The sequence below is a fragment of the Lathyrus oleraceus genome, chromosome 7 (genome assembly GCF_024323335.1).
Source record: "Lathyrus oleraceus cultivar Zhongwan6 chromosome 7, CAAS_Psat_ZW6_1.0, whole genome shotgun sequence".
Lineage (NCBI taxonomy): Eukaryota > Viridiplantae > Streptophyta > Magnoliopsida > Fabales > Fabaceae > Lathyrus > Lathyrus oleraceus.
In genome coordinates, this window is record NC_066585.1 from 23,893,200 (window position 1) to 23,912,182 (window position 18,983).

Consider the following 18,983-nt stretch of genomic DNA (forward strand, 5'->3'; position numbering starts at 1 on the left):
GTTGGTGCCTTTTTCCTTTTATTTTCGAATTTAATTTCTCACTCATTTTAATTCATTTTTGCTCCAATTGTTTACACAAACTCTATAAAAATATTTTGCACCGCATACATTTTTCTCTTAATTTTTTAAATCATTTTTTGCATTTATTGTTATTTTTATTTCATTTTATTTTTAATTTCCTTTTCCAATTTATTTTTCAAGCATTTCAAAATATTTCTGCAATCAAATTTTGAGATCTATTCATGTATAATATTTGGGATTTTGTGTATTTTTTGCAATCATTTTTAATCATTTTGGTTGTAGTTTGGGATTTTCTATTTAATTTCCCATTTTAATCATTTTTAATTACATTTTTGTTTGACTTTTGATACACTTGATGTTTTGATTTGAGTTATTGACTTGGTTGATTAATACTTCTACATTTCAAGTCATCCATAGATGGACTTGAGGTTGATTCAATCTTCTTTGTTTCAAACCTTATGATAAACGATCATTGGATCATTTTTGACATTTTAGATCAATGATAGGTTTTCTCTTATTGAGCCATATGTTTGGGTCCCTTGGTTTGTATGATAGTGGATCCTAAGTCAAACACTTGAGTTATATCTCACTTTGACTTTATTCATATACCTTCTTCTTTAACTTTGACCATTGTGTTACATGTGTTAGGAGATTAACTTTGTGTTAATTCTCTAACATGTCTGAGACATAAATTGTTATTGACCAACCTCAAATAGGTATGACTTCTACATAAGTCTACTTACGATTGCTTAACATAGCGCTAAATTGTCCCAACACAATCAATTAACCACTAACTCTCACCATTAATCATTGACTTTACTTTATTGTCATTTAATTCTTTTCATTTAATTCAAGTCATTTACTTTTATGTCCTTACTTTATGCAATTTACTTTTGTGTCTCATTCATCATCTTACTTCATACATTTTTCATTTTGTATTGATTACCTTGTCTTATTCATCTTATAATTCTTATATTGTGTTTGATCTGCTTGACACCATCTCAATGAATCAAAGCATGATAAAATAAACTAACTTGATCCTTAATACCTAAGTTTAACCTGAAGTGATGATGCCCACACTTTGGAATTTGGACTTTAGACTTAGGACTTTGGACCTTTGCTTGATCTGGAGTAATGTGGGACTCAATGACCTTGGCCCTTTTGACTTGGTCCTATTGTTGAACTGTTGGACTTATGGCTTTGTCATCTTGTTTATGAGTCATTTTCTTTTTGCCTCTGCTTATCACATTCATCTATTTAGGTTAGCACACATTAGCACACACATGGCTTTCTTTTGGGCTACCTAACAAGGATACTAAGCTCAGTACACTCTTGCACCCACATGGATTTCTTTTGAGCTACCTAACAATGATACCCTAGGCTAGTTTTTGTATGATTATGCATTGTGTTTTTCTATCCATCTCATTCCCTCTGATTTAGCTTGATCAAATTCCATTTGATCAACTAGATCCTACAACTTTGCACATATTTCCTTTATCTTTGTCAAGTGATCATAAGTCCCTTGGTCACTTGATGGGACTTGTATCATCTAATTTGAGCTCAGCTTCCCAACCAGTACAAGACCTCAAGCATCCATCAAGGCATCAATCATCTGCCTCATCCCCACAGATCATCCTTTTGAACCTGTTTCAATAACTTGTTAGACATTGACAAAGATTGCATGCCAAGAGCCTTGCGCAATAGAGAATGGGTGAGATGGAGCATTCCTATCCTCATTCTGAATACTTTTGGTAGTGGAAGTATGTCTTAGTTTCTCAGAGTATTCATCTCTATTCATAGACTTTAGTGCAATTCCAATCAATTCACTGTCAAGTCTGCAACTAGCCATGTGGCTCCTCTTCTCTCTCCTTTTGGTTTAAACACCATTACAACTTCCATTTTTGGGACACACCTATATGGTTAACCCTATTTTCTATCTTTTGGGACACACCTATATGGTTAACCCCCTTCCTTTCTTTGTTTTAACACCACAATTCAGGTTGACACCTTCATGGTTATATACCTCTTTTGGGCCACACCTTTATGGTTAACCCCCTTCCTTTCTTTATTTTGACACCACAATTCAGGTTGAAACCTTCATGGTTATATACCTCTTTGAGACACACCTTTATGGTAAACCCTATTCTTTTCTTAATTTTAACGTCATTCCCTTACCATATCAGTCCCAGTACTTTGGTAAGATCCTTGTTATGTCAGTCTCAATGCTTTGATAAGTTCCTGCTTTTTCCTTCCTTACAGTGTCAGTCTCAGTGCTTTGGTAATCCTTTCCTTTTGGTTTAAACACCATCCCCAATTCTCTTTCTTTTAGTATTTTTCCTCTAAACTACGGAGCTCTGACTTCCTTATTGCATTATGAGGATACATAGGCACGAGGATATGAATCCTTGGCGAGCACTTCTCTTCACTTTTCTTTTCTTTTCCCCCTTTATCTCTCTGGTTCCGTGAACTACGAGGATCTGACTTTCTCATTGAACTATGAGAATATGTAGGCATGATGGCCCCAATCCTCCTCGAGCACTCTTTTTCTAACCCATTTTCTATTTTGCAGGTACATGAAGATAACAACACACATCCAAGCAAGAGCATTCAAAATGGTTCCCATGGAGTACCAAGGATGTGAGGGATGTTAATACCTTCCCCTTGCATAACCGACTTCTTAACCGTTTCTCTGTTCCCCTTGGGTTTTATAGATATTCTCCCTTCCCTCTTTTGAGATAAATAAAGCTTGGTGGCGACTCTGTTGTATCTTCGAGCGTGCGATGCGTTCGGGTACATTTCGCACGGCTTCAGAAATAGACTGGACTTTAGTAGATAACTTCGTATGATACTGTCAAATAAAGGTACATGAATTCATCGATTATTTGTCGGGATAATACTAATGGAGTGGATAGGGTCATCTTTAAGGATGTGAATTCCTATTGGAACTCTGGCGTCCACTCAAAAAGTTATTTTTTCTTCAACAGCTTGTAAAAGGGCAGGGTGTGTTATGCCAATATCAATACGAACATGTTTTAAGTTGTCAACATCCTATTGAACTTTATGACTTCCTTCTTTGTCGTGGTGTCACCATCTGGACGGTCGCGCCACATTTATTCGAATTCGCTGTTATGTCCCTCTCCGTCATATAAATACCCAGAAACTTGTCGGCTCACACTTCAAATGTGCACTTCTCTAGATACAACCTCATATTATACTATCAAACTCTTTGAAATACATGGTCAAGATGTTGGCCATGTAGTCCTTATTTGCTGGACTTAACGATCATGTCATTCATGTATACCTCTAGTGTTCCGCTTATTTCCTCTTTGAAAACCTTATTCATCACTCTCTGGTATGTTTAATCTACATTCTTCAAGCCAAAGGGCATCGTATTATACTAGTAGTCGGCTTGCTCGGTCACGAAGGCAATTTTATCTTTATTAGGATCGCACATGGGTATTTGATTGTTGTCGGAATATGTATCTATAAACAACAAAAGCTTGTATGCAGCCGAATTGTAGATCAACATGTCCATGCTAGGGAGCGAGTATAAGTCTTTAGGATATGCTTTATTGAGATCGGTATAATCCATACACTTCCCTATTTCTTCTTTCAATGATAACAGATGCTAATATGAGATTCTTCAATATTGTTTTGTGTATTCGTCATGCTTCACGCAGGTCGACTTTTACTTCAATTGGTCTTCCAGAATCGTTGTGGTATTTTATCTTTAAATGGACGGGGAAGGCCACATTGTCCATAGCCTCTATGAACGGATGACTGAGAATACCGTTGTAGAGGCTTACACATGGGATTACAAAGAAACAAGTGTTCATGGTTCTCTTGTTACTCACCTCTCCCAAGAAAACCGGTAAGTGTGGCTGTCTACATCGGCGAAAAGAAGAATCATTGAATGCTATGAGGCTCTAGCCTTCGCACGACCACATATAATGATTTCTTAAGCTCGACTTTGTGAAGATTGTTAAGGATATAAAATTGTAGGAACTTCCATCATCGATGAGGATCCTTGAAAAGGAGCGATTAACGATGGTAGCAGTAATGATCAATGGAAGTGTCGCATTCATATTCTATCTACTTTCTCGTGGTCTTAGAATCTTAGGATTGGTTTGTCACCTTTTCGCTTTTCACCTAGCGATGCTAATTTAAGTGAACCTTTTGATGGAGATTCTTCCTGCTTGAACAAATCTCCACCAGTCGTGTCTATGGAGAAAACTAAAGATCATCTTGATTTGGAAGATTTCGAAGAATCTCCGAGAATGAAATTCGAAGTTGCTTCCATCTTAGCTTATATGTTAAAGCGGTTGAGGTTTGAATTGGAGGGGATCTAATTAAATCAAGAGAGATCTGATTGAATTAGGAGAGGTTTGATTGTGAGAATTTATAGGAATCAAGAGCAGATTCTCACAAACAGTACCACTATTGCGTTTGAGAATTAGATTTATTGATGTAGATCCTTGATGCGGTGGTGCAGGCTACTTCGTTGTAGTTATGCAGGATAAACCTACAAAATTAATACTCCAACATCTAAATCATTACATAATTAAAAGGATCGAGTAAATTATAAATAGAATCTTACATTTTTACTACTCACGTGGTAGTGTATATACAATGGATGATAATTAGACATATGCAGTCTTGGATTGTGGCTACCCAGAACAATTTTCATTTTCATATACAATTTGTATACCTTTAGAGGTTGTCTCTCTGCTTGATTTAATGCATTTGAAACTTTAGGATTTACAATATTATTTGTATTCTATGTCTTTGTCCAAATGCACCACAAAGTGAGACAAAAACACATAAAGATATCCCTATTTTGGTTGTTATTTTGTGTTGTTGTGTTTTGAATGGACGCTAGTTAATTTTGGATGCTCTTTTGTGATGATAAATTTTGAATATGCACTCATTGACTTTGGATGTATTTTGAATAATGCATCCTGATGTTACTTTATAACTGCTGATGATTTTAATCTAAATAGTCTCCTATGGTTGCTTTCTTTTATAGTGTCTCAACTAAGTGATTTTAATTAGAATGTAATAACATCATAAATAAAAAAACACCGACAGTTCATACATTAAAACCCTTAATTTATTGTATTCCTTTTCATCTGAAACAGTTTTTAAACAAAAGGTGGGTACGTAACATACTGTTTTCCATTTGTTGTTAGTTCAAGATGCAGTATCTTTTCTTGTCATTGATGTATGTACATGAAATCTCTCCATTTCTTTTTTCATAGATAAAATCTTTCAATTTTGAAGTACATGGCAAAGACAAAGAACATATGATTTCTTTCACCCGACAGTGTTTGATTTAGGTGTGTCTTTATTCTGTCCTTTCTTGACAGATGCTAGTCATCAATATATACACTGCTGATTCATATTCATACTATGAATTTGATTAACAAAACAAAACAATTAATCTTAACATTTGTTTTTCCAAACAATCATTTTTTTTCCTCATGTTGTTGTTGGTGCTTATGCCAACATAATATAATATTTATTCACTCCGCATAGTGACAATCTTATTTCAAAATTTGTTCAACCTTTTCTTTGACCTGCTATGCTGATTTTTTATGAAAAATTCAATGATTCGTTTTATTTCATGACTATTGGGTAATTGATTTTTGAACTTTCATGTGAATAATGAGAATATTAAACGTTACTTAACTCTATAGATGATTCGACGTTTCATTTAAATGGATTGGTTGTTTTACCAACAAATTGTGGTCCCCTCACTTTATTTTCATGCCATACTAGCTTGTTTAAGAGCACGTGGAAATTTCTAATTTTTTTTCTTTTTTCTTTTCTAAATATTTATTTTTAAGATGTTAATTATTATTTTATATTTAAATTATTAATGTATTTTAAATATATATATATATATATATATATATATATATATATATATATATATATATATAATAAATTTAATTAATGTACACCGACAGTGTAAAAGGATTTTACACGATCCGTTAATCTTATCCGTTGGATATTGAAATAAGTTTGACTTTAATTTTAAAAACCTATAAAGTAATGTAAACGTGTGATGGTGATGAATCGACAGTGTAAAGCTTTTTACACTGACAGTCATAGTATTTTAATCTCATACATATATTGAAATATAATTTTTAAAATACTTTAAAAGAATAATTCAAACTACTACTATTGGAATAAACCCAAACAAGAATACGGCTGAAGTTACTTTGAATAATGATGAAAAATAGATTAATCGTATTCTATCTATCTCAAAATATATGTATATATTTGCCTCTATGGTTGCTGGAGTATATAATTAGAAGAAGAAAAATTTTAAAAGCGCAATAAAGACTAAAAATTATAATGAAAAAACAAGAATAATATTTTATTAAAATAGTTAATGATTTCAAACTTTAAAAAAAAATTGTAAAACAATTTATAGTTTAAAATTATATTTTGAGGAATGTTAACACGTGCCATAAAGGTATAAGAGTTAAACGTAAAAAAAATCTTAAAAATTATGTATTATTTTAATTAAAATTCACAATTAATTTTTTTAATGTTTTTTCCAATATAAAATTTTTATTTTTAGATTTATTAACATGAGTATTCATGGCTTATGTTAGCATTATCCTTTTCATTTTATTTTAAATAATTTATAATTTGAGATAGACGGATGGTGTAGTTGATATGTTCAAAAATATTTTATATTATAATTATTATAGATGTTATACTTTTTTGATTTAATTAGTTCTGAAGTCTCTTAAATTTATTTAAAGTTTTATACTTTTCATTTTATCTAATAAATAGAACTTTAATTTTACAAAAAAAATTAGTTTATTAATCAATTTGATCATTTCTATTAAATTTTGCCTAAAAAATGTTAACTTATTCTTATGTGACAATACAATTAACAAAATTGGACATAGTGAGTCAGTAAAGTGATTTAAAAGTGTATTCATCTTCATTCTAAAGTTTTTAGTAAGTTGTAGTGTTTTGCGTTTCTAAGGTTCCTTTTCTTATTCATTTATCTTATCTTTCTGATGACTTCTTGGCAAATGTATCGATATTGTCGAAAAAAAGATCGAATCCACTAGGATTGTCTTCAAGCAAGATAAAATGTGTGTAATGTATAAAAACTAGTAAAATGGGGATTCAAGTTTCAATGCGAAAAGTAAATAAATGATTAAACAATATCACGAAAACGGTTATGTTGCGATCTAGAATCCTCTATTCCTCTATTGTTGATGTTTGATATCTTGTATGAATGGTCTTATCACTATAACACCACGGCGAATTAACAAAACCATTATAGTTGATCCCTCATGAAATAACTCACTAACCACTACTCGGAGCTTTTTATCCCCAGTCCGCCAGCGTAAGTAGGGTTAGGTGATGTATAGAACATTAATTCTCTATGTCACTATTTGAGGTCTCATATTCATATTCAACCAGCGTAAGTACAACAATTGCCATAGGTCCAACCCATAGACTAATGGTCAGTATTCCCTATGTGGCCAAAATCATATTAAAAGAGTATCTCACATAAAAAACATTAAGAATAATAAGCAATTGAATGCCATTATAGATCAAAAGATTCATACAATAGTCAAATCAACATATAATCCAACAATATAGAAATAGATTCATCATAACACAACCTAACCTAGAGGAGATTAGCTATTCATAATGCAATTAACAATATCACAATTGATAGATGAAAATAACATATGAAATTCCTTGAAGTAATGGCCTCCAATGCCTTCAAATGTTCTAAAAATCACCACTTGAGCTTTCAAAATCTTGCATTGATCTCCCAATTTCATAACCCTTATGAAAGCTCATAAAATCCCATTTTAAAGGCGTCGGAACGGACCAGAACGCGTCAGAAAAGCCCAGAAAAAATACATTTCGTGCGCGTGATACCTTGCATTGTGTGTGTGATGCAACCTTTATGTCATTATCGCGTGCGTGATGTTACGGGTGATTATTCCAGTGGCTACACCCTTTTGCATCCTTTTCACTCAAATTTTCACTAAGTCCACAATTTTCATACTTAGCTATTATTTCTTCGTTCTTTGGTCATTCTTCTTCATTTTAGCTCAACTTCCACTTGTTTTGCTCTGATTCTTCGATAAATATATGCAATAACGGATTGTCATCACGATCCCAAACTTGAATCGTTGTTTGTCCTCAAGTAACTCGCTTGCAACTGCACATTTCAACAAACAACAAGTCGCACAATAACAATCGAACATCACCAAATTAATTATTTCTTTTACCTAACCATTGTTCTATCTTCCAACTTATATCCGGCGAATTCGGAAAACATTTTCAACATTGATGAGTACTCAACCTATCTTTCAGCTCACTATAACTCACTCATTGGATAGGGTGATCTCGCAATCAACATGCAAAATCAATTATACTTAGTTTGATCATGTTCTAATAGAGTTCATCAAAGAAATCATAACACAAACATTAGAGGTATTTTTGGATTGTAACTTGGCTTATGTTTGGGTAGGATATTTTAAGGAAAGTAGGTTTAAACCTTTGGAGTTAGGTGTTTAGTTATCCTTCTATCATCATACCTCTTTGTTCCTTTATGACGACAATAGAGAGTTCTTGTCCTTATTATAATATTATTATTTTCTTTTCTCATTTTTTTTTTGAAGGAGTGTCTTTTTCCACTTCTTTTTTCTCTTTTTTTTTTAAATTTTGGACCATATTCTCTAGTACCCAACCCAAACTTAAAAATTTGCTCACTTCCAAGAGCAACCCTAAACTTAATATTTTTCATATACTTTAGGAATTATACTTCTACCTAACTCCAAAGAGACGGGGGAAAGAAAATATTTATCAAGTCATATGGCTAAGAATTTTAGGTTATGTTACCGAAAGAAATGCTAAGGCTCAAAGTGGTTAGCAATGGATATACCTATTACTACATAGTGGTTTACAAAGACTCAAAGTTATAGACAAAAAATTGCCCCAATGTGTGTCAGTCAAACCAGATAGCTTAATCGGAAATAGATCAAACTAGATAAAATAATAATGCATGGATACACCCATAAAGAAAGAAAACTGAACAATGGAAATTATTTAGCTCAAACCTTTCTAGATGAGGTATATGTAGGTTGAGTACAAGTCCGTTGATTCTTTTCTCATACTTCTCCTTCAAGTTGCTACTTGTTATTGTTATGATCAAGTTTCTTTTTAGATCCTCTATTCAATGCTAAAGTGCTAAATTTGCAAATCTGAAAGAAAAAAACAAACAACTACAAACTTGTTTATTAAAGACAATATAAATATTCATGTCAGGGTTATGCTTGCGTACCTATTTCCTCTTGTGGATGGTCTTGAATAAAAATAAATTAAATTATGCAAAACAAAAACTGATTAAAAATGATGGGTTACCTCCCATCCAGCACTTCATTTCCGTCATTCGCTTGACGTGCCAAGCTTAAAACATGTCAGGCGCAAGGGATACTCTCACACCAGTGAAAACTCCTTTTTTCCTTCTTTTGTGAACTTCACTACCTTTTTCTTTCAATTGGTAGCATGTTTCTATATCATCCACATATGGTGTCCATTGATATGCATCAAATACCATATTTTCCTTATTGAACTTCAAAATCAGTTCACTTGTCTCCATATCTATTTTTTCCTTCCCAGTTGCCAAGAATGGGCGCCTGAGAATTACTGACCCTTCTGAATCATTTTTCATGTCGATCACCACAACGTCTATAGGGAAGGTCAAACCATCAACATGAACTAACACATCTTGTACAACACCAAGCGGATGTTTCATAAATGAATCAACTAAAGTGAGCATTATGTTACTCGGTGTGATCTCACCCACTTTCAATTCTTTAACAGTTTTCAGTGGTATGACATTTATGCTAGATCCCATATCACATAGAGCATGTGAAATATTCACTCCACCGATGTTACAAGAAATAGTAAACTTACCTGGGCCTTTTAATTTTGGTGGTAAGGATTGAGGTTTGACGACATCATCCTTTTCTGTCATGTTTACATGTTCCTTGATCACTTTCTCTTTTGTCCCCTTTAATAATGCCTTCATAAATTTAGAAAACTTAAGCATTAGTTCTAAAATTTTATGGAGCGAAATACTTACCTGGAGAGTAGCTAGCATTTTCTTGAACTTTGCAAACATTCATGCTTCATCATCTTGAACTGGTTTCTTTTTAATTATCATGTACGGTGGTTTTATATAATCCGATAAAGGAGGATTTGGTTCAATTATGATCTACTTCTTTGTTCTTCTCCAAGGATAGTTTTTATCAATGAGTTGATCAAGGGTGACTCCTATTTCCTCTTAGTCACCATGATTGGTACTCTCCTATGTCTCAACCACACCTTCTTTAACTATCCCATCTTTAACCTTTTCAATAATCACCCATAAACCTGTATCCACAACCTTTCATGTTTCATTCTTAGGATTATAAACGGTGTTATCGGTGAAACCTCCACTTGAGCTTGTAAAAGCAGCTACTTGTCTGGATAATTAACCAAACTCCATCTCCAAAATTTTGATAGACGGATCCTGGTTTCTACTCATTTCTTCATGGGTCTTATTTACCTTATCCAATATACTTTTAGTCACTTTAATGAAGTTCAACAAGGTCTCTTCCAACTATGACGGCTTCCTTTGAAATGGAGTTTGTTGGTTTTGTTGCATCCTTTGGTTAACATTTGAATTCTGATTATTATTCCAACAAGAATTTGGGTGATCTTTCCAACCCAGATTATATGTGAATACGAGTTATTATTTTGAAAATTAGCAAATTGGACCTCCTCACTTGTCCCTTCCAACGAAAACCTTTCATTCACATGTTCTCCTCCATATAAATCGCACCTAAGTGCTTGTACCTGGATCACGTTAGCTTTAACTAAGTTGCTTTCAACTAGCTTTTTATTTAACAATTCAATTTGAGTTAAAAGAGCAGTATGTGTATCAATGGCTAACATACCTTTAGGCGTCCCCACGGTTTCCATCTTGACCGGCCTTTCATTTTTGGAATGGTAATCATTTATACACATCTTTTCAATAAGGTCTTTTACTTGTGGTTCGGTCATTTGACGGGTAGTACCTTCCGTGGAAGCATCCAATAACATGCGAGTTTGACTCTTAAGACCTTTGATAAAGTTTTGCATCTGCTCCATATTATTCATGTTGTGATTTAGGCATCTGCGTAAAAAAAGTTTGAATCTTTCCTAAGAGTCATAAGGTGACTCAGTTTCCTGCTGCTTAAAATTCAAAATCTCTACTCGACGCTTGCTTAACTGAGTAGTAGTGAAAAATATTTCCAAGAATTTATCTCGTAATTCCTTTCAAGTCTGGATTGTTCCATTCAGAAGACAAAGTAACCAATCTTTTGTCCTTCCAATCAGTGAGAACCCAAACAACCTTAATTTAACTTGGTCTTCAGTGACATCAATTGGTTAAACATTGAATATGTTTCATAGAAGCGTGCAAGATGCGCCCATGGGTCTCTAATCGTGTTCCCGTCGAACATATTTTCTCTTAAACCTGAATGTACATAATTTTTAATATCAAAGTTAACATGGCTTGTTGGTATAAACCATCTTGAAAGTTGTCCTTCATCGGTTCATTCACAGTAATTCCCCATAGTCAGGGGTTGCGCAACTGCCATTATTCAGAGGCAGAAGAACTTGATAGTTGCTCTTCTTCTGGTATTCCTCCGTCCAGAGTTGCTTCTTTAACTGCTTTTCTAAGAGCATGTGCGATTCTTTCAATTTCTGGATCAAATCAAGTGCAACATGTGATTCAAATCAAAAAGTTGCATGATTCGAATCAAGTTAAAAGTTTGTTTCGAGTCATAGAGTTTGAAAAAACTTTTGATTTGCCTCAGTTCAATTTAATTTGAGCCAGGATATGTGCGTGATTCGAATCAAGTACACAAAATCTCAAATTCGCATGGTTTTTAAAATACTTTGAGAATTTTCTTTCCACCTAACTTGAATCAATCACACATGGTTCTTATTCCATAGGCTCATGCATATGAATAAAAGCATCATGATCAGGTTTAAAAATAACTATCGATTTATACATGCTAAAAACGAATCATTTCAAAAACATGATTCATGGAGGATGTGAAATTATGAAGGAGACTCAATAAACGAAAGAAAATGAAAACCAAAGCGACAAGACAAATAACAAAACCATTGTATTAGGGTACTCCATCTAAATGTATTAGGGACATGAAACTACACTATCGGTAGGATAAATTAGAAATTCGTGGAAAGAGATGTATATGGAGTTGTATTTGATAGTGCTTTTGTGAAGTAACACTGACTATGTGGCTTCTTCATAAGGTTTAGTCGATATTTTCATGGAGCTTCCCGCCAACTCTTGTAGTGATGAAACCGTGATTTACGACTCAGTTTGCCTCACAGGCCAGTGAGTTAAAAATTTCTGAGATAAACTAGAATCGTCTAATACTAATGATGAGGCCAATATTATGTTGGAAGTTTGCATGTGGCGGCCTCCTGGAGTACTTGATGAGTACTTCTACTTCTACCCTAGAGTCATTGAATATTTTGGCGTGGACATCTCTTTAACCATCTTCCATTCAGAAATTCTAAGAACTTTAAACGTTGCCCATTCCCAACTTCATCCATACAATTGGGCATTTTCCCGAGCGTTTGAGGTCATCTGTTGGGGCATCAACATTACACCTACTATTGGTATTTTCTTTTCTTTTTATGAGTCTAGGGGTTGTTGAGTTGGGTATTAGTGAATTCCATGCATGGACGGGCTATCTTTTCTCCTTATAAGTTGAATAAAGGGATATAAAGACAAAATATCTAGATGATGGGTGATGATCAATGTAACACCCCAATTTTTATTTTAATAGTACTAATATTAGTTTACTATTATCGTTATTATTTTAATTATTTTATTTGGGTGTTGGAGTTTTTTAAATAATTATTTCAGTGTTTTAATTAATTAATTATATTTAATTAATGTGTTGGGATGGTTAAATTTATTAGAAAAATTAGAGAATTATGTTATTTTAATTAAATTTGAGTAATATTAATTTAAATAATAATATACTGGGAAATAAAGTTTTAGAAAATAGAAAGAGTATGGGTGTAAGGAGAATTAAGGGGTGAGAGGAGAATGAATCAAATTAGGATAAATAAATAGATAAGTTGAAGGGAACTTGAGAGAGAACTTGAAAATTTTGAAAAAGAGGCAAAAAGGCAGAACTTTGGAAGGAGCGGGGAGAAATCCCAAAAGGCCAAAAGTTTTCAACAATCTACAAATTCGAGGTAATATGGAATGATTCATGTATGAGTGGCTGAACAGAAGGATATTGATGGATCCTTACGCACATGCCTTCTTCCTTCCTTTATCTGTATTTGATGTGTGTGACCAACAAGGTTAGAGCAAAACCTTTGCAGCGATCAATGATAATATTTTCCTTTTGATTATGATGTGATATATTATTGTTATTGTTGAGTTCGTATCTATCTTTGACCAAGTGTACTTGTGTGTTTATGAGTTGATTCCATTGATAAGGCGGAGTTGTTTGAGTATTGATGGTTATGCCATAAGGCAGAAATGTGAAATTTGGACAATTGTGTATGGTTGTTTATGGCTATTGATTTGTGTATTTTTTAGGGTGATTAGAAATCAAATTGATGAAATGAGGGAGTTTTGAATATGTTCTATAGGGAGAAAAACGCAGAAAATCGCAGATAGACATAGAAGGAGATTGATCGTCTTGTTTCAGGCGTAACTTGAGTTTCGTAAGTCCGTTTGATGTATCCTCGGTTGTGTTAGAACACTAACGCAATAATATTTCTCTTGAAGTTGGGAAATTGGGTCTAAAAGAGCTACAACAGTAGCAGTTCTCTAGTTTTTACACCAGAGGCGTAGTCAAATTTTAGTTTTGAGTTGGTAATCTTGTTTCATGCGTAACTTGAGTTTCGTAAGCTCGTTTGAGGTGCGGTCTGTTGCATTAGAAAGAGGGTTTACCGATATTTTATACTAGAGTGTTTCATAATGTTACCATTAGTCTATAATATTTTATGCTATTTTGAAGTCAGGCATTCAATTTTAGAGTTTTAATCATGTGATTAATTTAGTTAAATTAAGAAGGTTGGGTTTTGAGGGGGTGGGTGATTTCGATAACTGTTTGTTGTCTTTTGATGAGTTTAGAGTCACATTTTTATATTTTTAAAGTCCTTTGAGAGGTTTAAAGTTGGAGTTTAAGGTATATGATACACTAGAGTTCAGTCTGGAGCTTTTTGTCATTATAAAGCTGGTTTTGAGTAATATTTTTATTTGTTTAAGGCTATCAAGCCAAAAAGGATTGAATTTTGAGTTGTTGAGCAGTTTAGAGTAAGGTTATTGAGTTGCTAGAGTTAAATTTGAGCACTCTAACATGTTCAGAATTGTGTTGATGAGTAGTGAGTTAATGTTGAAGTATGCTTATAAAACTCTGACAGGTTATGAGTTAACTCAAAGGTTGTGTAATTATGTGTTTACCTTATTGATGAATAATTGTGAATATTTATATAATTATATTAATTTGATCTGTAATTATATAACATGTTGAGTATAATATGTTAAGTTGAGTAGTTCAGAGAGGAACTACGGTGTTGTCCTTACATTAACAAAGTTATGGGTTTAGAGAGAAACCAAGTTCAGAGAGGAACCATTGTTGAGTATGTGCTTTGAATTTTATTTGTTGAGTTAGTATTTTGAATGTTATTTGTTGAGATTAGTGAGTTGACGAGTAAAGTTGCTATGTTTTAAGAATTGTTTGATTTTGGGTGGACCACTGACGCGTCGTTGATTCAGAAAGGGGAATCAATGACGTTCATGGTTCGAATATGGACCATCAGTGAGTGGGCTAAATCAATAATATACATCTGATGTCTAAATTGGTACCATATGCATATAGAATCGAGGAGTTGATGCATTACATACATACCTGCTATGTGATCGGGTCATTATTGTGATTGGTGCATTATTGTGAATAACATTCTTGTGATTGGTGATTTCTTGAATTATACTATCCTTTATTGTTTATGCACCATTAACTTTATTAAATACATTCTCACCCCGTGTTTGTTTTATTTGTGGTGTTATGTGCTCTCGTGGTACAAATATCCAGGTAGAGGAACACTAATTGTTGTTGAGTTGGGGGATTGCATTAAGTCATCTTCGTCTGTTTACAATTTTTCGAGTTGTTTAGTTTTTGCGTCATTCTGATATGTAACATTTGGGACGAGTTGCTTTGTTACATGTTATGTTTCTTGAGACCTTTAAGTTATTTTAATTAGTAATTTCTGTTGAGACTAATAAATGTTTCCTTAAAAGATTTGATATGTTATTCCGTTGCATATTTCATGTTATAATTTAATAGAAAGATATATGTTGTGAATGTGTAACACCGAGGTTGTGAAAAATTAAATGTGTTATTTTTATAAATCAAGAGTGTCAGGTTTTAGGGTGTTACGATCAATGCCTGAAAGTGATATATGAGGAGGATGAGACATATTGGTTCCCTATTAATGGGACAAGTAACCCTACTTTGAGCATGGGATATGATCCGAACAAATTGAGTGCTACTGAGAGGGGGCAGTTGAATTTTTGGAGCAATTTTAGACTATATGGGTCCTCTGAGTCATCGTTTTCGGGTTGGGCATGATTCTGAGTCTACTGCTAGGCGTGAACACTACCTTGCAGCCATTTGTTTTGTTGGCGTGGTTTTTCACAACCATGAGAAGTTCCTCCATGGTAGTCTGCGATTTTTTATTGTTGTTGCTTGCTCTGGTCTTATAAGGATACGAACCTGCCAATTCGCAATTTTGTGTGGCGTAGACAAGTTTTACCAGAGTCCCACGATGGACGCCAAATATTCACTCAAAGAAAACTAATTTGACAACTCTTCTAAAGCTAGTCAAATATAGCCACAAGAGAGTCACGGCATATGCCTTTTTTGTTCCAGTATGCCTTTCTAATTTGAAGTGTGTTTCCTCTGATTCGAAGATGTTATTGAATGGTGATAACCACACACACACATATATATATATATATATATATATATATATATATATATATATATATATATATATATATATATATATATATATATATATATATATATAAAATTCTTTTCTTGTTACAGAATTTAAGAGACATGTTATGGACATGTTCACGTCACGTCGAAAAATGCTGATGATGACATATCTAGGATATTTCAAATTTTTCTTACTTCCTCTGGTTCTATTTATAAGAAAATTTGACATTTTAAATTCATTAAATTATTTATATTTTTGATTAATTATACAATCCAAATATATTGATTATTCAATAAATTTAAAAAATAAAATTTCTTTTATAAATAAAATCAAATATAATAATATTTCTGTTATAAATAAAATCAGAGATAATATTTTCTCATGAGTAAGTTTTGACTGAATAACTAATTTGTCATAATTATATAATGATACTACTCTTACTTTTAATACAGAAAAATTTAATAGTGCTACTTAGTAGGCGTTGTATAATTTCCGTAACGATGATACGTTTATTTATCCATATTTGCGATCATATAAGTACTATAATAAAGTGTGTTTAAACTTTAATCTAAACCTAGTTCTAGTTGCTATTTAATCATACATACATCTAACCTTTACCTTTTTAAACTAAAAATAAAAGTGAGAAAGTGGCTTCTCAAGTCACATCCCATGTGGAGTTAAATAATAATTACGACTTTCAAATTTCAATGGCAAAAAAGCACTAAATAATTACTAAAATCGTACTCCTACTACTTTTCCCCTTATTTTCTTGGGGACCTTAGAAAACGAGCTAAATCTTTTTGTATTCTTTTGCCGTATCCGAATAAAAGGAATTTCAAAAAAGAGTGTAAGACAGCTTTTGCATTTTCTCAATCACTTTTCTTCAATTCAAATTATAATTAAAAAAATCAAATAAATAAATAAAACCCATCCCAATCCTTTTCAAACTCACTTGATCCAATTCAAATCAAAGAAAAAAAAAGTCTTTCCTATTTTTCATTCAACCAAGAAAAAAGCTGGCATTTTCCAATAACAATACAAGTTCACTTTTTATAGGTCTTTTCACAATTTTATCTCCACATTTGTTATTATAGTTGCTTGTCAGCATTTCCATTCTTGGAACACAATTACAAATAAAAGTAAAAAATAATTAAGGTTATTATCTGTTAACTCAAAAACAACAGCAACAAAACAGTATTAAAATCAATATCATTTTTACTTTAAAAAAGAAAAATATCTTAAATAATTAAAATCGCAAAAATCTTTATGCAAAAATAACTAAAACTGAATAGTACTAGATTGATGAGTAGCAAATGGAATATCATACATTGGAACTAAGTTAGAAAAACTAAAGTAAAGTAAACAAAAACATAATCAATAACAGAGATTAAAAAAAACAAATAATAATAATAATAAGACAATTATTCTTACTATTTTCTTTCTCTCTCTTTTTTTTTATATCTCAAAGCCAGTCAGAGAAAAGTGCTTCCCAAATCTCTGTGTAAACTTCAACAATGATCTTGTGATGATGATACGAGTTAAGCGACAGAAAGCACTGTAAAAGATTCTCCAAATCGCTTGGTGAAAATATTTGTTTCTCAACGATCATCTCCACCATGGAAGTTCTAAAGTCACTGTACGGATCACTAGAGCGTTTCACCACCGCGAAGGTGTCTTTGACTTTTCCGTTCAACGGAAGAACACCCATGTCGGAACTCCGGTCAGTTCTCCGGCGAGAGGTTTTCCTGCGGCGAGACTTGGAGGAGTCGGAGGAGAGAGACTTCGATGAGAAGAGTGTGTCTGTTTCGTCTTCTTCGTCGGTGCTGTACCACCAGTAGCTATCAAAGTTTGTGTCTTTCGCGCATGAATTGAATGGGAAGGTTCTGTTTTTCTTCTGGGTTTGGGTTTTCTTCTTGTTCTTGATTCTCTTTTTCTTCTTTTTCTTTTTGGTTTTGTTCGTGATGTTTTTCGATGAAGCGTTGGTTTTTTCGTAGAAACCGAGGTTGTTGTTGTTGGTGGTGTGTTCATCGTCGAATGTAGTGTTTGGTGAAACGGGTGATGGACATTTAGGGTTGTGGTTGTTGTTGTTGTTATTGCTATTTGCACCGCAGAGAAAGGGTGATGATGAACAAGTAGAGATTTTGCGACGTGGAAGAGAATGAGAATGAGGGAGGTTAAACGACATGTCGTCGATGGTTTTTTGAGAGGGTTTGGGTTTGGAAATGGGGTGAAAGGATAGTAAAGTTTTGGAGGGGATGGGGTTGTTAGGGGGTGCAAATAGTGGTTTTTCCATAACATCTGTTACATGTTGTCGGGTTTTGCAGGAACCGAATGAGGATCGGAACATGCGAGAGATTCGCATTTTCAGACGGTTTTGGTTTTCCATGAGAGAGAGAGAGAGGTTTGATTTGAAGAGTGAAGAAAATGGAGAGGGAGATATAAATAAATGCATGAAAAACGGAAAGTGGAAGGGTTATTTATTAATAATACTAATTACTAAGTTATTTGAAAATGAAAAGATAAAGTTTAGTAATTTATGGAATTTTTATTTTTCTTGTCTTTTTGTTGGTCCAGAAATGTGCAGTGAATGAATCAATGAGAGAAATTCGATTTTGTAAGCAGTGGAAATTGACCTTGTTCTGTCTTTAATCGTGTGTGCCCACCGCATTGGGTTTATTTTATTATCTCTTTTTACATCTAACCTAGCCTACAAAAGAGTGTTAAGAAAGATGAGAAAAAATTTGTTAAAAATATAAAAGAGATCAAAAAAATAATGATATAGATAATGGATAAAAATAGTAAAAGAGTTTTAAGGCTTCGTATTGAAAGCACCAAGAAATGACACTCTAACATATACCTATATACCTACATTGTATGCG

General features: G+C 33.2%; 2 protein-coding genes across 2 annotated transcripts; both read right to left on the reverse strand.

Annotated features, from left to right (window-relative positions):
* Nucleotides 1-9,203: 9,203 nt before the first annotated feature.
* LOC127101804 (uncharacterized) lies at nt 9,204-10,177 on the reverse strand. Its single transcript, XM_051039245.1, has 3 exons — nt 10,160-10,177; nt 9,509-10,099; nt 9,204-9,275 (listed from the first exon to the last, which is right to left on the reverse strand). The coding sequence occupies exons 1-3, from the start codon at nt 10,175-10,177 to the stop codon at nt 9,204-9,206; spliced, it is 681 nt and encodes a 226-aa protein (XP_050895202.1).
* A 7,206-nt stretch (nt 10,178-17,383) lies between these two features.
* On the reverse strand, nt 17,384-18,551 carry LOC127101442 (transcription repressor OFP8). The gene has a single exon (XM_051038873.1). It carries the CDS (start codon nt 18,488-18,490, stop codon nt 17,567-17,569), a length of 924 nt encoding a protein of 307 aa, XP_050894830.1. The 5' UTR covers nt 18,491-18,551; the 3' UTR covers nt 17,384-17,566.
* Between the last annotated feature and the right edge of the window lie 432 nt (nt 18,552-18,983).

What these genes read in the sequence shown, in the direction of transcription:
- LOC127101804 (XM_051039245.1), bottom strand. An exon ending in GAGTTTTCACTGGTGTGAGA is followed by an intron (nt 9,276 to 9,508) that starts GTATCCCTTGCG and finishes TTTTTCTTTCAG; the next exon opens with ATTTGCAAATTTAGCACTTT.
- LOC127101442 (XM_051038873.1), bottom strand. Translation starts at nt 18,490, where the DNA reads ATGGAAAACCAAAACCGTCTGAAAATGCGAATCTCTCGCATGTTCCGA.